General features: G+C 33.3%; 1 protein-coding gene across 4 annotated transcripts; it reads left to right on the forward strand.

Moving 5' to 3' along the window:
• Nucleotides 1-10,998: 10,998 nt before the first annotated feature.
• LOC105045119 (uncharacterized) lies at nucleotides 10,999-17,884 on the forward strand. 4 transcript variants are annotated; one of them, XR_012141417.1, is made up of 9 exons: nucleotides 10,999-11,560; nucleotides 11,679-11,831; nucleotides 14,324-14,575; nucleotides 14,697-14,870; nucleotides 15,084-15,190; nucleotides 15,528-15,895; nucleotides 15,969-16,034; nucleotides 16,157-17,430; nucleotides 17,521-17,656. XR_012141417.1 is itself a non-coding variant. In XM_073257658.1 (8 exons), the coding sequence occupies exons 2-8, from the start codon at nucleotides 11,682-11,684 to the stop codon at nucleotides 17,646-17,648; spliced, it is 1,245 nt and encodes a 414-aa protein (XP_073113759.1). In that variant the 5' UTR covers nucleotides 10,999-11,560; nucleotides 11,679-11,681; the 3' UTR covers nucleotides 17,649-17,884. The 4 variants fall into 4 exon arrangements, 2 of the variants coding, with proteins under 2 accessions (XP_073113759.1, XP_019706232.2); XM_073257658.1 differs by lacking the exon at nucleotides 16,157-17,430 and having other exon boundaries at nucleotides 17,521-17,884; XM_019850673.3 differs by lacking the exon at nucleotides 17,521-17,656 and having other exon boundaries at nucleotides 16,157-17,498.
• Nucleotides 17,885-21,126: the final 3,242 nt, after the last annotated feature.

The following is a 21,126-nucleotide window of genomic DNA, read 5'->3' on the forward strand; positions in this document are numbered from 1 at the left end:
TAATTGGCTATAGAAGATCTCTTTCTGAGCCGGTGTAATGTGACATCAATCGGAGAGCATCATAGGGGCATAGCTGCGGCATATGATGCTAGCTCAGTCCGTCTTCGCTCGCACCATCCCCTAATGGGCATCGTGAAGCCAGGTGAAATCTCGATATGGATACGCTATCTCTCATGCTCGCATCTCCAATGCTCCAGGATGAAATTCTTCAACGGACCTCACCCTCGCCTCACCATCTGCATCGAATGGCCTAAAACAATAATGAATAAATTATTAGTATGATAGCTATCTATAAACCTAATAGATACAATTAAAATCAAATTTTATTATATAAAAAATATTAAAATATCACTCAGATCTGCCTCTGCAGCACCCTCTGGCAGCTCCGATGGTGCGACAGTGGAAATGGAAAAAGGCTCATCCTCAGAGGGAGAATGGAAACTCGGATATGGTTGTCTCCCTCTTAATGCCATACTTGTAATGCTTAAACCATGCATATGACTAACTTGAGATATAAATGAATATAATAATAAATAATAATAATAATAATAAATATATAAATATTAATGAATAGAATTGTATTACATATCATTATTACAAAAGAAGATTCAACAAAGAATATAGATCTACTCATCAATATTTGTATCCTTCTCGATTTGTAGGTCCTCCTCCGAATCACAATAATCGATTAATATATCATCTTCTATCTCATCATCATTTATGAACTGATCGTCGCCTTCCAAATCATCAAAATTAAATACAAAATCAGCTTCAACTTTATTGTATGGCAGATCAGTCCTATTCAAAGGAGTTGTCACAAATTCTTTGTCAATAAGGAGCTCGGTCCATGTTTGTTCTTCCTCTTAAAAAGTTTTTTTTCATATAGATTTGAATTTTCATCGATCTCTAATCGGGTTGGTATATCATATACGCCTCTAGATATTATTTTTTGTACGACATGCTAATTATCTCGATGCTTCAGATCCTTCAAATATATTACTTGTTTCGCATGAGTTACTAATATATCTGGCTCATTCTGATACTATGTTTGTGCAAAATTTACACTGATAAAGTATGGATTGATATGAATATCGATCTTTTTATTACTAATATCCCACCATTCACACTAAAACAAGAATATCGAATTATTGGACCTATACTTCAATTCTATGATATCTATCAATACATCAAGATATTCAATCTCCTCTTCTCCTTCATATCCTATCATAGCAATTCTACTATTCTGAATCCATCTTTGCATCTTAAGCTCTTCTATATGAAATCTCATTCTTCTAATGATACAAGATGCATAGTGATTAATCCTTCGATCAGGATCACATACTAAATCGTACAATTCATCGATCGCACTCTCTTCTTTATTGAAATGCTTAAATTTTATTTACAACATAATATAAAAAATTATGTTGGTTCAAATAATTGATTTTATAATTATTAAAATATAACATAATGCTAGTGAAACTTACATAGTCTCCAAACAATTTTATATATTTTCTTCTATATCGATCATCAACATCTATATTATTCTTCCTAAATAGTATCCCTTTGTGCTCACTGCAATAAGTCATGATTTTTAATTTTATATTGACATGAAAAAATTAGTTAGAACAACAAAAAATATGCTAAGATGGTACTTACTCAATGAAATCTTCAATTTCTTCATAATTATTTAGAATATAGAAGTGTATCTTGGATAGCTTATTCACGTCCATAAATTCATATCTTCTTCTACCCATGGGTCGAGCCATTTGTTTGAATATGGATAGTGTCGGCTTATCGTCACTCCATTCACGGTCTGTGTTGCGATCTACATGATTGAATCTTATTTCGATATTGTCACGATATATCGAGCAGAATGTGATATACTCCGTAGCTATGTATGCTTTACTATAGACCCTTCAGGCCGTGCTTTATTGCGTACATTCTTTTTTAAGGTACGTACAAATCTGTAAGTAAAAATAAATTTAAATTTAACTAGTACATTTACATCTTATAACTGTTATGACAAAGAAATTATGATTTTTTTTATCTTTCAATAGAATACATCTACCGATAATGTACCGATCCGATCAAAAGAGTTTCTTTTGGGAGATGAACAGCCAGGTGCACCATAATATCAAAAAATGATGGTGCAAAAAATTTTTTAACTTACAAAAATAAGCACAATATCCTTCTTAAACTTTTCAAGTAAGTTAATCTTCAATTTTTGACAACATAGTTCTCGGAAGAACACTCCCAACTCCATCAATATAGCTTGAATATCACCACTTGATAGCCATACATGACCACAAAAAGTAAGCATTGTATCATTTTATGAGAGTCATGACTTTTTATATCAGAGCTATTACCATCGTTGTTGTCAACACATCGTTGTTGTCAACACATGGTGATATATTTGAAGCATAAGCATTAAAAAATTTTACGATTTTGAACCATCTATAGAAACTCTTCTTTTTCTCGCCAAATAGCGAATAATATGCAGGTGACATAAAAAATTTATTACTTCGACAAACTAAATGCAACTCCAATCAGATTTTTATTTTTTGCAAATCAAGATGAGCTTTTGAATTATCTTTTATTTTTTCTGTGATGTTCAACACTGTATCGATAACATTATCATAAATATTCTTTTCAATGTGTATTACATCTATATTATGATGAAATAGTAGCTACTTTCAGTATGGTAGTTTGAAAAATATACTTCACTTCATCTAATTTAGGTCAGCTTCAGTATGCTTCTATTTGCGAGCACTCGATATTTTTTTAAATTTCATATTTTCAATGGCATCAAGTTGTTTTAAAACTTTTGCTCCACTTAACTTCTTAGGTGGCAGACACCAGTCGGACTTACCATCAAAATATTTGCTATAACAAGTCCTCCAAGAGTGATTAGCAGGTAGAAACTGTCAATAATCCATGAAACATATTTTCTTTCTATGTTTTAAATGTAAGGAGGACGTATCTTTATTGCATATTGGACATGTCAGATATCCCTTAATACTCCATCCAGATAAATTTTCATATGCAGAAAAATTATTTCTGATCCATAAAATTGAAGCATGCAACTTAAAATCTGGCAACATCTCCATGTAGTTCTCTAAGTATACGTTATAGATGCATTATATTTTAACCACATCTAATATGTACCTGGAGAATAAACGAGATAACTACGATGGAATTTTTCATAATAGAACAAAGAATACTATGACAACAATAAAAAATTAATATATTTCTGAACTGTCTAAATTGAAGCATTCAAGAGCTGTTCACATAGTTCGTTTTGGAGACTCTGGGATCGACTCTTGAATGAGAGTCTAAGATTATATCAATACATGTATTAAATCACTACCATAGATCTCTCTATGGAAATAGAGAGATGTATCTGGATCCTATCCAAATCTGGATTGATTTTTGATTTGGATTTCAACCTTGATCTGATCCAAATCATGACTCGAATTCTAGATTGGATCCCGATCCGGATTCAATCTAAATTTCATATTGGATTCGAGTCGAACCAGACTGCATCCGGATCGGATCTTGGATCGAATCCCAGATTCGACTAATCCTAGTTAAAACATTAAATCATAATCACAATAAAATATAGAGACTACACAAGCAAAAATATTAAATTATAACAAGCAAAAATATTAAATTATTTTTTAAAAAATAATATTTTATTATTATTTTAAAAACATAACTATTTTTATTATAAAAAATAATTTATTTTTACATATTTTTAAATATTTTATTTTATTTATCATTATTAATTTTTAATACTTATTATTATTATTATTAAAATATTATTTTAAAAAAAATAAAATTTTTAATTTTTTTTCTTTTTTCTACCGCACGCCACAACCCCTCCCACCACTATCGCCGCTCCCCAGCCCATCACCACTGTCTCCTACCCCCCATGACACCCCTTTGCCCCCCACCCTCCATGGCCCCCCCTCATCCTCTGCCCCACCCCGCATCACCCCCACCCCTGGCACGCCCTGCTCGCGGTCCCCACAGCCCCCTGTCCTCCGCCCCACCCCCATCCTCCGCCCCACCCTACATCACCCCCACCCCCCTCATCCGCTCCACTCGTGCCCCCCACCCCCCATATCCTCTGCCCCACCCCACATCACCACCACCCCCACTCCTCCCTTCCCCGCAGAGCTAAAAAAACAGATTTTACTTGCAGCGGAGGTGGCGGCGATGGCGACGACAGCAGCGACAGAGAGGAAGACCGACGGTGATGGCAATGATGGCGGTGATGATAGGGGCTCGCTCGCCGGCCGATGAAAGTCCGAGAGGGGGAGGGGGGAGAGGGTTTCGTGGGAAGTGACGGGCATGATTTTAATAGAACTTTAGCAATGCAATATTTTTATTGCTAAAATAATTATTAGCGATAAATTTTTTTTTCATCAAATTTTTTTTCTCAAACTTTTTTCCTTTAAAAATAAAAAAATTAAAAAAAAATAATTTACGATGAAAATTAGAACTTTCGTCGCTAATAATAGTTATTCATGATGCAAATAAAATTTACATCACAAATAATCTATCATTTATTTTTTTAAAAATTTTTGATTTTTCATCGATTATTTACGATGGAAACTTTGCATCGTAAATAATTTAATATTTATGATGTAAAATATATTTATGTCGTAAATAATACTTATTTGTGACATAATTTTTGCCTTAATAATAATTGACTCATTTATTTTTTAAAAAAATTAGATTTTTCATCCATTATTTTGTGATGAAAATTTTACATCATAAATAATTTAATATTTATGATGCAAAATTTATTTTCATCATAAATATGAATTATTTGTGATGCTAATTTTCATAGCACATACTTCCATTGCAAAAACCTTATTTTCTTATAGTATATTTTTTTTTATTTTTTTTATAATTTTAAAATTTAAAATTTATCTTTATCATTTATTATCTAAATAATTATCATTAGAATATCTTCACAAAAGATCACCTCGATCAAGTAGCCTTAGCTATGTCATTCAATAAAATTCAATTTCGATGGTCTTGGACGATCACATAATGATCTGATAGATAAAGATCACCAACAGATCTAAAAATTTATAATGATAATTTTGATGAGATTTATAGTATATTATCAAAATTTTACTTCAATCGGACATCATTATCATGATCAATTTAATATAGTATGATTTGAGCCATTAAATAAAAAATAAGTGATCAAAAGATCAAACGATGTTTGATCATAAAATAATTTTTTTAGATAAATGATCTTTACTACTACTTCGATCATTTGTATGGTGATAATCATAAAATTCAAATCATGTATATATGAACTATCTAAAGCTATATCTCTTGATACTCATTCTCAAAGTCTTTAAGTAATTATACTTGTACTTTTGTAAAATCTACTTAATGTGAACGGTTCATATACACATGATTTAAATTTTACGATCATCACTGTACAGACGACTAAAATAGTAGTAAATATCATTTATCTAAAAAATCATCTTATAATCAGACATCATTTGATTTTTTGATTATTCATTTTTTATTTAACGGTCCAAATTATTTTATGCTAAATTGACCATGATAATGATATCTGATTGAAATAAAATTTTGATAGTATAATACAAATATTATCAAGATCATTGTTGTAATTTTTTAAACTCATCAGTGGTCTCTATCTATCAAATTATTATGCGGTTGTTCGTGGCTATCGAAATTAAATTTTATGGATCGACATAGTTAGAGCTACCAAATCGATACGATCTTTTGTGACGATACTCTAGCAATAATTATTTAGATAATGAATGGTCAAGATAGATTTTAAATTTTAAAATTATATCATATTTAGAAAAAAATAAAAAAAATTATATTTGGCTGCAACATATATTTACGATCGATTTTTTGCTTGTAAAATATTAACAAAATTTATAATCAAAAAATTGATCATAAAATATTTGAATTATTTTTTAAATTTATAAAATATTTTTATTATAAATAATCTACTATTTATTTTTTAAAAAAAATTAATTTTTTATTGATTATTTATGATAAAAATTTTACATCGTAAATAAGACATTATTTATGATGCAAATTCAATTTACATTGTAAATTATTGATTATTTATGATGTAAAATTTTTATCACAAATAATCTATCATTTATTATTTTTTTAAATTTTTAGTTTTTTATCGATTATTTGCTACAAAAATTTTACATCATAAATAGTAATTATTTATGATGTAAATTTAATTTTTATCATAAATAATCAATTATTTACAATACAAAAGTTTCATCATAAATAATCTACCATTTATTTTTTTAAAAATTTTTTATTTTTTATCAATTATTTATGATGAAAATTTTGCATCATAAATAATTGATTATTTATGATGTAAATTAAATTTGCATCATAAATAAAATTTTTTATGATAAAATTTTTTTATTATAAATAATCTGTCATTTATTTTTTTAAAATTTTTGATTTTTTATTGATTATGTATGATAAAAATTTTACATCATAAATAATTTAATATTTACAATGAATTTTTTTTTTACATCGTAAATAATAAATTATTTATGATGAAAAATATTTTTCATCACAAATAATAAAAATTTTGTTACGTCGCTAATATATGTATTTGTAATGAAAATATTTTCGTCACAAAAAATTTCATTGCTAAAATCCTCTTTTCTTGTAGTGGAGATGGTGCATGGGGTTTGAAAAAGAAGAAAGAGACTAGGGAGGAAGATCTTACGAATGAGAGAAATGGCTTGTTGAGGAAGATAATAGATGAAAAGACTTGATGAGAAAAAAAGAAGATATGGATGGTCACAAAGGATCTCTATTATGTGTGGAGGAAGATCTTACGAATGGAAGAAATGACTTGATGAGAAAAATAATAGATGGAGAGACTTGATGAGGAAGAAAGAGGATATAGATGGTCACAAAAATTATTTTTTATGTATGTATTTTATTTTTTTATTTATTATTTTAGTTATAGAACTAATGGACTCCATTGGTAAGAGAAATCCAATTCCTATTTGACTTCTAAGTTTTCTCTTTAAGATGCAAAAAAAAAAATGTGATATGAAACTAGGCCCGTCTCATATGATAGTGTAAAGTGCCTGCTCTATATAATTTTATTCGTATTAGTAGATACTAAGTTCGATAAACTATGTATCATAATTTATCTGTATGTATGTATTGGATCATTGCTGAGTATGCATCAAAAGAGCCTACAGTATACATTAGTAAGCTATTTAGTGTGTATCATTTGCTTATGTATTATATGCTGACGAATGTTATATTCTAAAAATTATGTATCGCTTTATCTAGCGGTATATATTGGGACGTTGGATGAATATTTTGCTAGATATATATTAACTAGTCACATACAATATACTGATGAATACTAAGTTGGATAAACTATGTATCAATTTCGTTGTATGTGTGTATTGGATCATTGCTAGATGTATCTTACAATATATATCATCTGACTATATATTTAGTATATATCATACGGTCATATAATATGTATTGCTACAAAATATATGTTAAAAATGAGGAAGAAAAAGAATGCTTTAATCAGAGGACTAATAACTCCATCCGTTAAAAAATCTTTGACTTTTAAACTTACTCTTTATGTATACATCATCCTTAAGCGTCCTTTACCCCATTGATAAATAAAGTGAATTTATCTTCAATTCATAAGCTTTGATACTTCACCAACATTATTAATAGTTATTGTTAGAGGATGGGCTTTGGCGTGATGGTAAGGTTGCTCCTTATGATTTTAGTCCTATAGATTCGAAAGATGTATAAAATTTCTTCATGCGTGAGGTTAAGACTATGTTCATCCAATCTTTTATAGACCTCACAATAATGGGATTATCAAGCAATGTCCTTTTTTACTACCATCAATCTTTTTTTCTTATTTTGTACGGTGTCAAATTTCAACGTTGTAAGTCAACATAAATTATTTATGGATATTTGCTAGCCTACTAATCATCATCTCTATGGTGGAGTTGGCATAGTGATCACTTAGGATTAACCTAATTTCAATGACTTCAATCATTGTGGGCCCCATTAGTTTTTTAAAAAAAAATTTGTACTTATAGATAGTGCCTAGATTGTGGAATCCATATTCCATAGGAGTTTTTCTTTTTTGGATAAGATTAGATTTACTAAACCAGTCCTTTAAAATACATCCGTGTGATCAAAAACTAAAATATGTAAAAAAATCTAAAGGAACTCCCAACATAGCAGTTCATAAAGTTGTTTCATGATAATTAATCATATAATCGCCATTCAATCAACAATACTATTTGCTTCTCTGCAGATATATTACCTCATAAGATAATAGAGAAACAGCCATTCTCCAATAATTAAGCAATAATAGACGGGAACAAGCCTCAAATACTAGTAGTTTAAAAAGCCAGTGAATCACAATCATAGATTCTCCTTCCAGTATAACGTGGATCGCTTTCAAATGTATCGTTGCAAACTTCAATTCTTTTCAAGCAGCACATCCCTTAGCTCCTGGTACCAACGTCTCGAGTAAAAAGACTCCTCCAGCTGCCACTTGTATTTTTAATCATAAAACTAACACCACCATATTCTTGTTTATTGAAAACATTACCATCCAAATTCATTTTGAGGAAACAAGAGGCTGGAGTCAGTTTTTCATAAGTCGAAACGAGCCACTATTTGATGGGGCATAATAAGACTTTGCCAAGGAACCATTAAGTTGTGAAGCCAAGTATGTCAGCTATTTTGACGTGGCGTGCTACGTGGTGGCCGGCTTGCTGACATGGCAAAGGTGGCTCATGGTCGGCAAATAAAAATACACAAAGGAGGTTCCTCCACATTGGCTAGATGCTTTCCCCTTTCACCTACTCTCCAATTGATTGGTCCCATACTTAATCACCCCTAGAAATGGACCTTTAATCACGTGCCGTGGATCTCACTCTCTTGCTGCTAGAGGGACGTGACTAGAGAGGGGATAAGGAGCTCCAACATATCATATAAGTGGATAAAAAGACATTGGACTTGACCACACCATTTGGAAGCCAAATATTGCACGAGTGGGTTGGTATATATATTGAATAGCTAAAGCAAAAGCGTGCAAGTGGACAGAACTGTGCTGGATATTTGCTAAGTGTCCCACAACTTAAATGGTTTATATTCATTAATATTGTATTTCACAGTAGCAATATTATGTGAGAGGCAAAATGTAGATTGCCATGTAGAAACCATAAAAGATAATAAGATATTGTGATGTCTTTAGTGCAAAAATATTTCGATACAATTACAATAGCTGATTTTTTTTTTTTTTTTTTTTTGCTCTAAAGCAAATTTCTTCAACGATTGTTAACCACTTACAACTAATGATCTCCACTAGACAAAAATCATTATGTAATGTCAATTATAAAAGTAAACATAGTAGCTACTATGCATATTTTCGTCTACTCCTAGATATGGCATTTGGACCATGTTAGAGTTATCAAAAAGAATGAGATATTCTTTGGAGCATAACTCTGCAATCTTTCGCTGACTGTTGTAAACAATATCAAAAGATTGTGCGATTTCCCGTTTACTAGGAGAAATAAGTCTCTGTCTTCATTATTCATTTATCAAAAGATTGTTGACCACCACACTTTTTTTGGGGACACTTGACACCTCATTGTTTGTTGTATGATAATTGCAGTGTATTCCTCTTGGAGGACTGGTAAGATTTGAATTAAGTAATTACATATGATCCCATAAGTTTTATAATTCTAAGTCCAAGATTTAGTGATTTCTTTCAATAGAATAGACTTTCATTTTCTATGAAAAGAATAGACTTCTAAGATATCCACACAAAGAAAACCAAGGATGATTTTAGAAGTCGATCCTTATGTGATGTTAAAGCCTAAAGGTAACCAAAGTAGTAGCTTATTGCGTAGAGTAAGAGTCCTTTAGTTCACTTTGAGTTCACAATTAATGCTCTCATAGGATTTAAAACACCATGTTACTAATGAAACATTACTGAAAAATTATGAGTAAAGATAAACATCATTAATTGTAAAGCAAGTTAACAAACTATTTAATTAAATTCAAATAACAATAATGCCCCATGAAAATTAGAATCAAACAACAAAAGTATACATCAAATAATTAAAATTTGATTGGATCCAAACCGATGATTTGCATATATTGTCAAAGTGCAAATCATATTCAAATAATGCTCCACCAGTAATGGATTATAAAAATTAAAATAATGTATTGAATAATAAATAGTCTATTTACTTTAAATCTCATCATTAGTACATATTTCAAGATTCACTGAAAGTATGCATATGTCTTTTCAAATGTGAAGTCAAGTTCTCTATCCAATAAATAACAAAAAATTTATCATGTATGTTGCGCACCTAAGCTTCAACAAAAAAAATTCGTGCATCAATTCACAAAACATGGCAAACAAAGACTTGGTATATAACTTTATATTCTAGGAAAAAATATACATAGCATTAAGATATAAATTATTGCAAATCATGATTATAAATAATATTTACTAGTTGACAAATTATGTTCTCTGTAGACTCTAGCACAAAGTGGGCCAGAATGTGCTGCAACTCAGTTTCTTATTATGCTGACTCCCATTTGTGTACCTGCACTCACTGCACCATTTTTCCCTCCAAAAAATGGACAGGTGTCGTACATACAATTAGAAGTAAGAAAAAAGTTGCGCAGCACCGAAATCAAAATCCAAGAACTGCACCCCCCCTCGTCCCTACGTCAACTCCTCAAACAAGGATAAAACCACAGTATCTTGCGAGCAGGTCGCATACGAGAAGTCGGACCAGACTGTCCGATTTTTGCCGCTTCAATCTCAACCGTTTACTCTCCCGGCCCGCACATCCGCATGCACCGCCTCTCGGAAGGGGCCACTGTCCAACGGGTATTAAACAGGACCTTTGGTGAGCCAAGCAAGCACCCCGCCCACCCCACCCAACCCCTCCTCCCATTGCCTTGCTTCCCTTCCAACGACTCTGTTGCCATCCTACGGTCTCCCCTATCTTGAAACAGAGTTCCTCTTCTTCCTTTGTTCCCCTGACGGCTTTCTTTTTGTTTTTTCTTCTTTTTTTTTTTTTTCATGTTTCCTTTGATCTCATTGAGAGTTGATTCTAGTAAAAAGGTTGGATTTTGTTGTCGGTTTTCTCTGATTATTGGATTATAAGTTGGTTTTGCCTTGTCTCTGGTTGCTAGCTCTTTATTCTACGATGTCCTTGGGAGTAGATCCAGTGCTTGCTTGCAAAAGCTTCTCTATTGGCGCTTCTCGGCTCTATGTTTTCTTTCTTCATCTAAAGTCATCCCATTAGAAAGTATTTTTGTGGTCGGAACTCTTGGTTGGATAGCTTTGAAATCCTGCTTATAAAAAATCGTTTTATTGTCAGGTATTGCTTCAAAATCCTGTTTTTATGCATGGGACTTACCTCATTCAGATAGAAAACTGGGTCATTATATTCGGTATTGTTGCCAATGTTGCTTAAAAAACTTGCCATTTATAAAGGTTTTCTCTCTCTCTCTCTCTAGAAAAAAAAAATCTCAATCCATTAGATATCTGTTCTTTAAGATTGGTTAAATGGTTGTAGATGGTATATGATTTATCGTTTTTTTTTTTTTTAAAGATCATGACTGAATATGTTGAGTCAGAAGAAAGTTTTGAATTGGCTGAGAAAGAGGGGAGCTATAACAGTATACTCGATGAGGTACTTCTTGGTTTGGATGGGAATGCATATGAAAGGCCTGAAGAGCCAGAGCCAAATTGCAAGAGGCAAAAGGTCTGTGCCTTGTTTTTAAATATATAAAGATATAAAAAGTTCTCTCTTTTTGCTGGATTACTAGCTTTCTCTCTTTAGTGACTGGATCCAATTGGATGGCCAGGATAAATTTTAGATCTGCTGGTAAAATTTTGATATTAATTTGTATGACTTTATCTGAAAAAATATGTCATGTTAGGTCTTTTTACTGGTACTGTGAACACTGAGCAGACATACACAGACATATGTAGCAGATAAATGAGAAATGATAGGACCATCATGTACAGGTCTGAGGGTTTCTTTTCTTTTTGGTTTTCTTCCACTCTCCCTCCTTCTAAAGTCTCCTCTTCTCCTGCATCTTCAGGTATTGCACCAAGTGTTAATTTGGCACAACACTGCATACCGATTCGGTTGCAGTACTATACTAGTTCGGTACTGGTACGGTATAATATGGACTTGTACGGCACGATGCCAACCGATATGGCAAACCATAGTCTCGATCAAGATTTGCTGTCTCAGTACCAGACCTTATATGGGTCCCATCTTATTATAGTGTCGGTATGTGGTATGCTATGAGACAGTAAGGCACATCGAGTGCCGATACAGTACAGAACTTCATACCAATTCAATATTGATATGGCAAACATTGGCCTCAACTTTGTTGCTAATCATGACTTGGAGAAGAAAAGTCTTTGAAAAACAAAAAAAACCATCAATTGAGCTGTGATAGGCCACAGTGCAAGTAAGCCAATTATTACATTTGAGCGTTGTCCTTTGATGTTCATGATTTGATTAGCTATGACACTTTACAATCATAAGCAACATTGACTAATCCTTTTCCCATTAAATCAAAATCAGCTATAGGTGAAAACTCTAAACAAGGCCCCAAGAAGGACTATAAATGATAATTAACTTGGTGTTCATGTTTTATGTTTATAATCTTGCTTAATTAATTAATTTTGTATCCAAGCTTTACCTATATGCAACCCCATCTAGATATACATATTTGTCACTTTGTGTTCTAGTACTAGAAAGCCAAGAGACAAAAATATTAGTTCTCATTCGTTAGTGACAAAGTTTTTTTTTTTTTTTTGACTTTTTTTTTTTTACGGGTGGGGGTGGGAAGTGTTGCAGCTAAGAATATATCTAGACTCAATTATAAAATCAGGAGATCAATAATTTACGTTTCATATTCAAGGCCTAAAAATGGTAGTAGAATTATCCATCATTTCACAAATATATATGTAGAAAATCTTAATAATACTTAAAAACATATGAACACGATAAAGATTTACTCTTTTTTTAATCATAGTTTATTCAAGTTATTCCCTTCCCTCCCTTTTTTAATTTGCCATTCAAGTTACCTAGGATATCAATAATATGTATAAGTCAACCAATTAGTTGCATTAATTCAATATACGCACACACACACATGCACACACTACAGGTTTTTGTCGTACAATTTTCTTTCTAAACTTTCATGGACTTTATGTTTTATATCTCCTCAAATGTATTGGCGACAGGATATATCTAGCTACTCTGGATATTCTTTATTTATTTTTGAAAAGCAATATATGTTTTCATCATAATATAATCTTTTCAAGTGCAAGATGTAAATGAAATGAAATATAAATCATTTAGCAAATATTAAGCTCCATTACTGTCAAATGAATCGTGAATTGTGAGAAAAAACTCATCTCTCATCTTTTGATATCACAAACATCTAGTTGTTATTTTGATCAGGTTTTATGTACTAAAGAAGAAAAATTGAAAATAGATTCATTTAGGGGATGTGTATTGTTCTTAGGAAGATAGGGATTAGGAACATGGGAAGTTTGGTAGGGCTGAGAAAAAGTAAATTAGATCCTTTGCTGATGTTGAAGCGTGAAACTGAGTGGGTCAAGTTAATTTAGTTACCTTGATTTGGAATGGAACAAATGAATCTGCATGAAGAAGCCTAATAAATAGCAGACCTCAAACCCTCCCAAGCTCCTCGAAGCTCAGCTTTTGTGACCAAACAATTACAGAAAGATGAGGCCCCCAAGAAGCAAAGCCTTCCGTTCATAATAATGCACAACAAAACCAGCACTTGCACCACTGGTCTCAACACCTCCATCAAAATTTATCATGAAGACACCTGACTGGCGAGGACCCACGTGACAAGAATATGAGAACAACTGTGGTGAGCACCACAGAGCAATCCCCAGTGAGTTGAAGATGCAACAGACTTTGAAGATGTTTTGGATCTCTCAAGAAATTCATTAAATTGGCAGCTTGCCTAATAATCAGCCTTGGAGAAGTGTAAGTAGACTCACAGCAGTTCTTGTGTAAAGCCAGTCAAATTCCAGGGGCAGTGTAGTGATGTAAGGGATGCTTTAACAGATAATTATTTGTATTACAAGATTAACTAAGTTTGGCTTTCTTCTAATGTCTCTATGGTTGGCTTTTGCTAGAATTTCTTATTTCTCAGATAGATAATTTTATACCATTTTATCTATATTTTCTTGATGCAGATAGATTCATGCGCCGATATGACAGGGGTACCAAGTCCTCTAGGTCTGAATTTATGCAAAACCCAAACTTTCTTGGATCTCATTCATATGAAGCTATTTCAGGAGAAGACCACTCCTCATAATGAACCAACTGTGCGTACTAATATAGAAAAACAGAAAACTAGAAATGATAACTATGATACCCAACCTACACCTATAAAATGGAAGGCTTCAAATTTTCCTGCAACAAAACTCAAGATCGGCTCTTGGGAGGTAATATTATACTTTGACTCAATAGATCAAGTTAGAAGCAAATACTCGAGACAAAACTTGCTAGGTAGTTTTACTGTTTAACATCTAACATTTTTTTTTAAACTATATTTCATAATTTTAGAGAGAGTCAAGAAATGAAAGTGATATTGTAGCTAAGTTTTACTATGCTAAGCGAAAACTTGTGTGGGAGATATTAGAAAGTGGATTGAAAAAAAAGCTTGAGATCCAATGGCCTGACATCTCAGCAATCAGAGCACGTTTCATGGAGGATCAACCTGGCATTCTGGAAGTTGAGGTTAGATGATTTTTTTTGAAACATCATCTTATTCCATTGACTAAGTTTGCTCCATTCTTACTGTATTGATTACTTTTATTGTCTTAGACATGTTTTGAACTAATTCTTGGCTTCGAGTGTTTGGTTGATATTTCTTAACAATTTGATTTTTTAATAACAAAATTTGGAAGACTTGCTTGGGTTGATAACTAGGGTATTTGGTGCATACTGCAGTTAAGGCAGCAGCCGATGTTCTTTAATGAAGTAAATCCACAGCCAAGAAAGCATACTAATTGGGAAGCTTGTTCTGATTTTACTGGAGGGAATGCAACCATATACAGGTCTATAAAGATTAAATTGACATCCCTTTCTTAGAGCTTTTTCCTAAGCTTTTCATGAATTTTACACCTTCAAATATTTCTATATTTGTTGGAATATACTTCTTTTTTTCTTTTCTTTTTTTTTTTGTGAGAAGAATGCACTTCATTATTGTTGAAGTAGGTAAGTCTTTTGATTTAGATCTTCAGTCCGTCAATGTTCAGTCTATGTTAAACCACTTCTATGGGAGGAGCTTCCGAACATGTGAAGAACAAATAAAAAATAAAACAATAACTTCTTTGGTAAGGTTTTTGTAATATTCTCATAGCTTGTTTCTCATTCTCATTTTCTTTCCTTCAGGAGGCACCATCTTGAGTTTCCAGAAGGAATTTTGGAGAAACATTATGAAAGGCTTTTATGTGGTGATAATCGGCTATTGACAATGAGTCAGAGAGCTTTTCCAAGCCATGATTCTTCATTTTTTGAGACCATTAGGAGTGAGATGCAAGATGTAGGCATGCTCAACCCAAGATTTCCACCTTCGTTCAATCAACTGTCCAGCAACTGGTATCCACCTCATCTACATTATATTAGCAATCATGGGAGCATGAATGGTCCTACTTGTATCCAGACTTTTGATTCTCTTGGTCCATCAGTTGGTGCCAACTATTCAGTTTCACTGCTGAAACCAGCACCTGAAGCTATACATATGAATTCACCAAGTTCAGGTAAATTATCTTAAACATCTAGTCACTAAACCAAGATACAAATGCTAATTGTTTCTTTCTTTTCCTTCTCAAGTCGTAGAGTTCCCACCAACTATGTATCAAGCCACAAGTGCTCTGAATCCAGGGACATCCTACTTGGGTAAATCATTGATTCATTAACCCTTCATTTCATCAATGCTATATTCTACTACCATGATCTCTAGCTAAGAGTTTCCTTTTTTTCTCTCTCTTTTTCCTTTTCTTACTTTTTGAATGAAGCAGACGACTTTGCGCTTAACAATGCCAATTCCACAATGAACCCTATCCTGAGCAAAATGACTCAAATTTGCAATCAAGAAATTCAAAGTTTGAGAGGGGTTGATGACATAAGGGAGCACCAAACCCAACAACTATACTCGGGTGCCTATGCAGCCACAGCTCCTAATTTTCTTCCTCGACACATCTCTGCTGATAACTCATTAACTCATGCAACTGAAATAGAAAATTCCCATGCTGGTATACAAGATCTACAATCAATTGAGGAGCAATTATTGAGTGATTCTAGTGATCTAGATGCATTTGTCTCTGATGAGTCCAGGCTTCTCTCCAAAGTAAACTCTGTTGGGTCACTCCTTTTCTTAACAGCGGTACCGGATTCACAACCATAATCCCCCAATGGATTGGATGGTGCTGTCCAAAGTACTGATGGAACAAACTCTACATTAGAATCAAGGGACTCCATGCAATGTGACAACATGGAGCAAATAGGCACTGGGAGCTTGTTTCAGAAGTTTGACCATGCTGATTTGCATTCCATGTCATATTCACGATAGACCAGTGTGGCCTTGTTCCAATTGTCAATGACTTCAGATTTTGGGAGAGGATTTTCTTGGGGCTCAAGTGCAGTCTTTTTGTACTCCGTAGGGACAATATTAGAGCATAGCTTAGATTAGATTATCTTTGATATAAATCTCAGGATGTGGAACCTACTGGACTAAAATTTGCATTAGGTCCTTCTCTACTAGAAGAGTGGAGAGTCTCAAACCTTGTCTTCTCTTTTTCACTGAGATAATCTGGATTTTTTGCATCTTTTACATTCAGTTATCATTCATTTGGTCATTTTTAAGCATATGATTGGAAAGTCTCTAAACTCTTGATCTCCCTTTTAATGAGATATTATCTGCATTTTGATGTGCTTTCAACCTTCTGTTTTTTTTTCTTTTAACAGGAACTGTTCTTCTCTCTTCTAATGAGACATTTTGGATTTTTTGCGTCTTTTAGATTCAGGTGTCATTCCCCATTTCAAATAAGTTATTGCACTTCTAAAATGGACACGCTTAGGCTGTACGAGTATACATCTTTATGAATCACAGTTATTCATTCTACATGACAAATTTCCATGGTACCTACAATCTAGGCTTGGTCAAGAAAAGAGTTTTTCATTGCAGAAGCCAATACTCTTCATCAGCACCCAACAGACCCCAGTTGCATTTGGTTTCAATTTCTTCTGCATTTGTTTCCTTTGGGACAGAACATTTCAGATTGCTGTTAATAGGGTCAGATGTCACCTTCAGTCAAATCCGTGAACAACTTTTTTTTTTTTTTTCACTAATGCATTTCTCGTTCCTGGTTGTTTATCTTTTCAGGTGACCTCTCTCTCTCTCTCTCTCTCTCTCTCTCTCTCTGCAATTCAACTGATGTGCTACTGCGAGGCCACAATCCATGCTGCTCGCTGCTTGGGGAAGAGGTCTTGATTATTGATTTGGATCTCTAAGTTGCTTGCTTCAATTTGATAGGAAGTATTTATATTTGAATTATGATGCTGCTTGAGATGATGTAGTTCTCACTATTCGAAGCAACATCATATAGAAATATAGACTAGCAGAGCATTTGATCTTTTGAACATGCTTTTGCTATTTGTTTTTAAACATGACCAATATCTGAATGATGGTTTTTATCAAACAGCTTTACCTTCATGAACGCTAGCATGCCATCACAGCACTGTTAAACTTCATTTTGACCTCTCCTTATGTAAGAAAATTAAGATTAGCCATGGTAACTAGCAGGAATTTTTTCCCAAAACATGGAGGAATGATTTGGTTCACAGTGCTATGAAACTGGTTGTTTGCATGCATAGCGATCAGCGATTATGTGATAAGTTCATGACTCTTAACTCACAGCCTTGACATAGGGGAGTCATTGTTCACTAAATAATATTGTATGAAAGAAATGGATTCAACAGATGACAATGAGTGCTCCAAGTTTGGTAGAACTGAAAAATTTTTCAAGCTTGATTTAGACTAGGCCTGATCCAAATGTGTACTTGGTCGGAAAGCTAGCCCTCATTTCATGATTCATTTAGGACTATCAAGCTCAGTGCTGTAAAATGAATATATATATATATATATAGTTAAGACCTCTAGCTAGTAAGTAAGAACAGTTGTATTTCTAATATTGTAGAGGGTCAGCAATTGGATAATATCTTCATGGTATAATGGATATGGTCAGTTTACAAGTCCCTTGAAATATGTTTCTGTGGTACATGGCATGGAGAATCCTGCTGGATGTGTATCTTTGGAGTGCTTTGTGTAGGATAGCACATGGACTATGGACCAAAAGCAAATCTATTCCATGTAATGTTTCTTGTGTTACCTGCGGGTTGAAATCATTGAAAAAAAATATATATAAGAAAAAAAGTTGCTAAGCACTATTTTTTTTCAATTATTTATTTTCCAAGTATGCAAAGAAAAAAAAAAAGGCAGCACCAAGAAATATGTAGATGGATAAAAATTTTGAATTTTGCTTATATTCATGTCCACTAAATAAACATCCATTCAATGCAATAAAGGTGACTCATAGAGATGCATGTCTAAAAGGAAAAACATTTTGTCCTTTCTTGCAGATTCATCCCTGAAGTCTCAAGTTATTTCATCTTAATCCTTGTGTTTTCTATATTTTACATTCACATCCAGAAATCTCTTTTGATAGTGTATCCTGGTCCATTCGCTATTTTAGTTTACCCAACCCTGGTTAGAGCAAACCAGAGTTCGTTTTTTTTTTTTTTAAGTGAATGTATAGAGGAGTGAAAAGGGCGAAACAAGAGTTTACAGGCAATCCTGAGATTACAGTGGAAGCAAACAAACAAATCAAATGTGCCAAAGAAACTCTACAGGACTAAGACCATTGTGAAGGAACCAAGTAAGACAAGGAGTTACAAATCTTCATATGGCCGTCAATCCCCATCTTCGAGCGAAGATTCTTCCATAGGCAAAAAGTCTAGCGTCCTTTGGAGAGTGGCATAGATGGAGCTTTTCCTTTTGAGGAAGATTCTTCCATTTCTTTCATGTCAAATGTGCCAAAACAATGCCATCACAAGCTGGTTCCAACTTCCAAGTTCTCCTAACTGATCTGCTGAATATTCTTGCGCCATCATGAGGTCCAAAGAGAGAAGGTTGGAAGGATGGCTTCTCAAGTTCAAGCAAGTTTTTGAAATGGACCAAATACTCCTAATAAAGGGCATCTCAGGATTTGATGAGAAATGGATTCATCATTACTTCCACAAAGCCGGCATCCAGAGCTTATTGACCATCCTTTTCTCGAAAGGTTCTCCCCTTTGTGGAGCTTGGTCTTCATGGCAAGCCAAAGGAAGACCTTGACCTTTTTCGAAACTGTTGCTTTCCAAATAACTCTATAGAAAGGGTAGAAGAGACCCCCTATGTTATGAATTTGCAGTAGGAGTTTATAGTGAGAAGGTCATTCCTAGTAAGCTTTCGAGCAGAGGCATCAGCCTCTCCAGATGGAGAAATGGAGATGAGGAGCTCAAGTAGACAATCCAGTTGAACAGACTACTGTTTGGTAAGAGGACCACACCATCTAATCCTCCAACCATGAGTTCTCCAGCACTATTAAGAGACCACCAAAACATTCTCTTTAAGATCTCTAGAGAAAAGATTACTGGAAAAGAGAGCAGGTAGAGTCGATCCAATCCAAGTATCCTCCTAGAATCTGATACAACTTCCATCGCCTAGGTTGAAGGCTGTACATTTCCAAAATACTTCAGGATCCCTATTCCCTACTACTGTTCTTCCAAATAGAAGAGAGTTTCACTGGGCTCTTTTTGGCCCTCATTCTGACTTTTTTTTGCAACTATTAGGTACTCATAATCTAATTTGACCAAATGGCATCCGAACTGGAGAGCAGCTTTGTCACATTCTTGATCCGAGATCGCAAGCTGAAAGTTATGACAATCGTCGCATACTCATAGAAAATTCTCCCTATAAGCATGCAAAGCATCTTATCATGCTATCCTAAAACAACAGCAGAATAATTAGTCAATAATTTAAATCCAAAACATAACAATCTAAATTCCAACTTTAATATCTCAATAAATTCAATAATGTTCAATACACCTTACATCAAATTCAATAAGACTTTCAGTCTAAAATAAAAGTATGGAGGTTCTACTTCTTATCACTCTTCCATTCATATCTTGTATCATCTTAATTCCTCAATATCTGTAAAAACAGTAAAAATAAGAGGTAATGAGCTAGACAGTCCAGTAAATAATGATCACTTTCAGCAGATTTCATCAGACATTAAAGTAAATAATTATTCATAGAAAATAAGTATATAGACTTCATCAATTCGAAATCAATTTCAATTATGCAATACAATTCATGCTAAATTCATTTCTTTTTTAAAAAATCGAGTTTCTTTTGAGATTTTAATTTCTTTCATTCTTAAGTTCTTATCATCAACCATGAGCTATGACCATATTTTTTCTATAGCAGGATCATAACAATGCGTATCATCTTGCGGTGAGCTACGAATCATCTGGCAGCAAAGTCTTTCGAAACCACTGGTCTCGCTGGCGATATGTTGCTGGTTTCGCTGGCGACATAAACTCTTAAGACAAATCAATTACCAACGTATATGCTTCTATTGGTGGGGTCCTTTACATAGTTAGGTTGTCAATTCATATTATTTTTATATCAAAATTTTTTATATTTATATTCTTGTTCTAGTTCAAGAGGAATACACATAATCATGCAGTATCAAAATCAATCAATATAATGCATTATGAAATTCAACATGTTCAATCATGCTTCATCATATCATATCAAAATAAGATATTTGTTATAACAAAATATCATTCATCCAATTTACGCATGGTTTCACAAATCATGTCAGAAAATATATTATAATTTATCAATAGATCCAAAAAAAGTGAAACATTACTTACCTCATACGCA

Source organism: Elaeis guineensis, chromosome 5 (genome assembly GCF_000442705.2).
Source record: "Elaeis guineensis isolate ETL-2024a chromosome 5, EG11, whole genome shotgun sequence".
In the NCBI taxonomy this organism is placed as follows: domain Eukaryota; kingdom Viridiplantae; phylum Streptophyta; class Magnoliopsida; order Arecales; family Arecaceae; genus Elaeis; species Elaeis guineensis.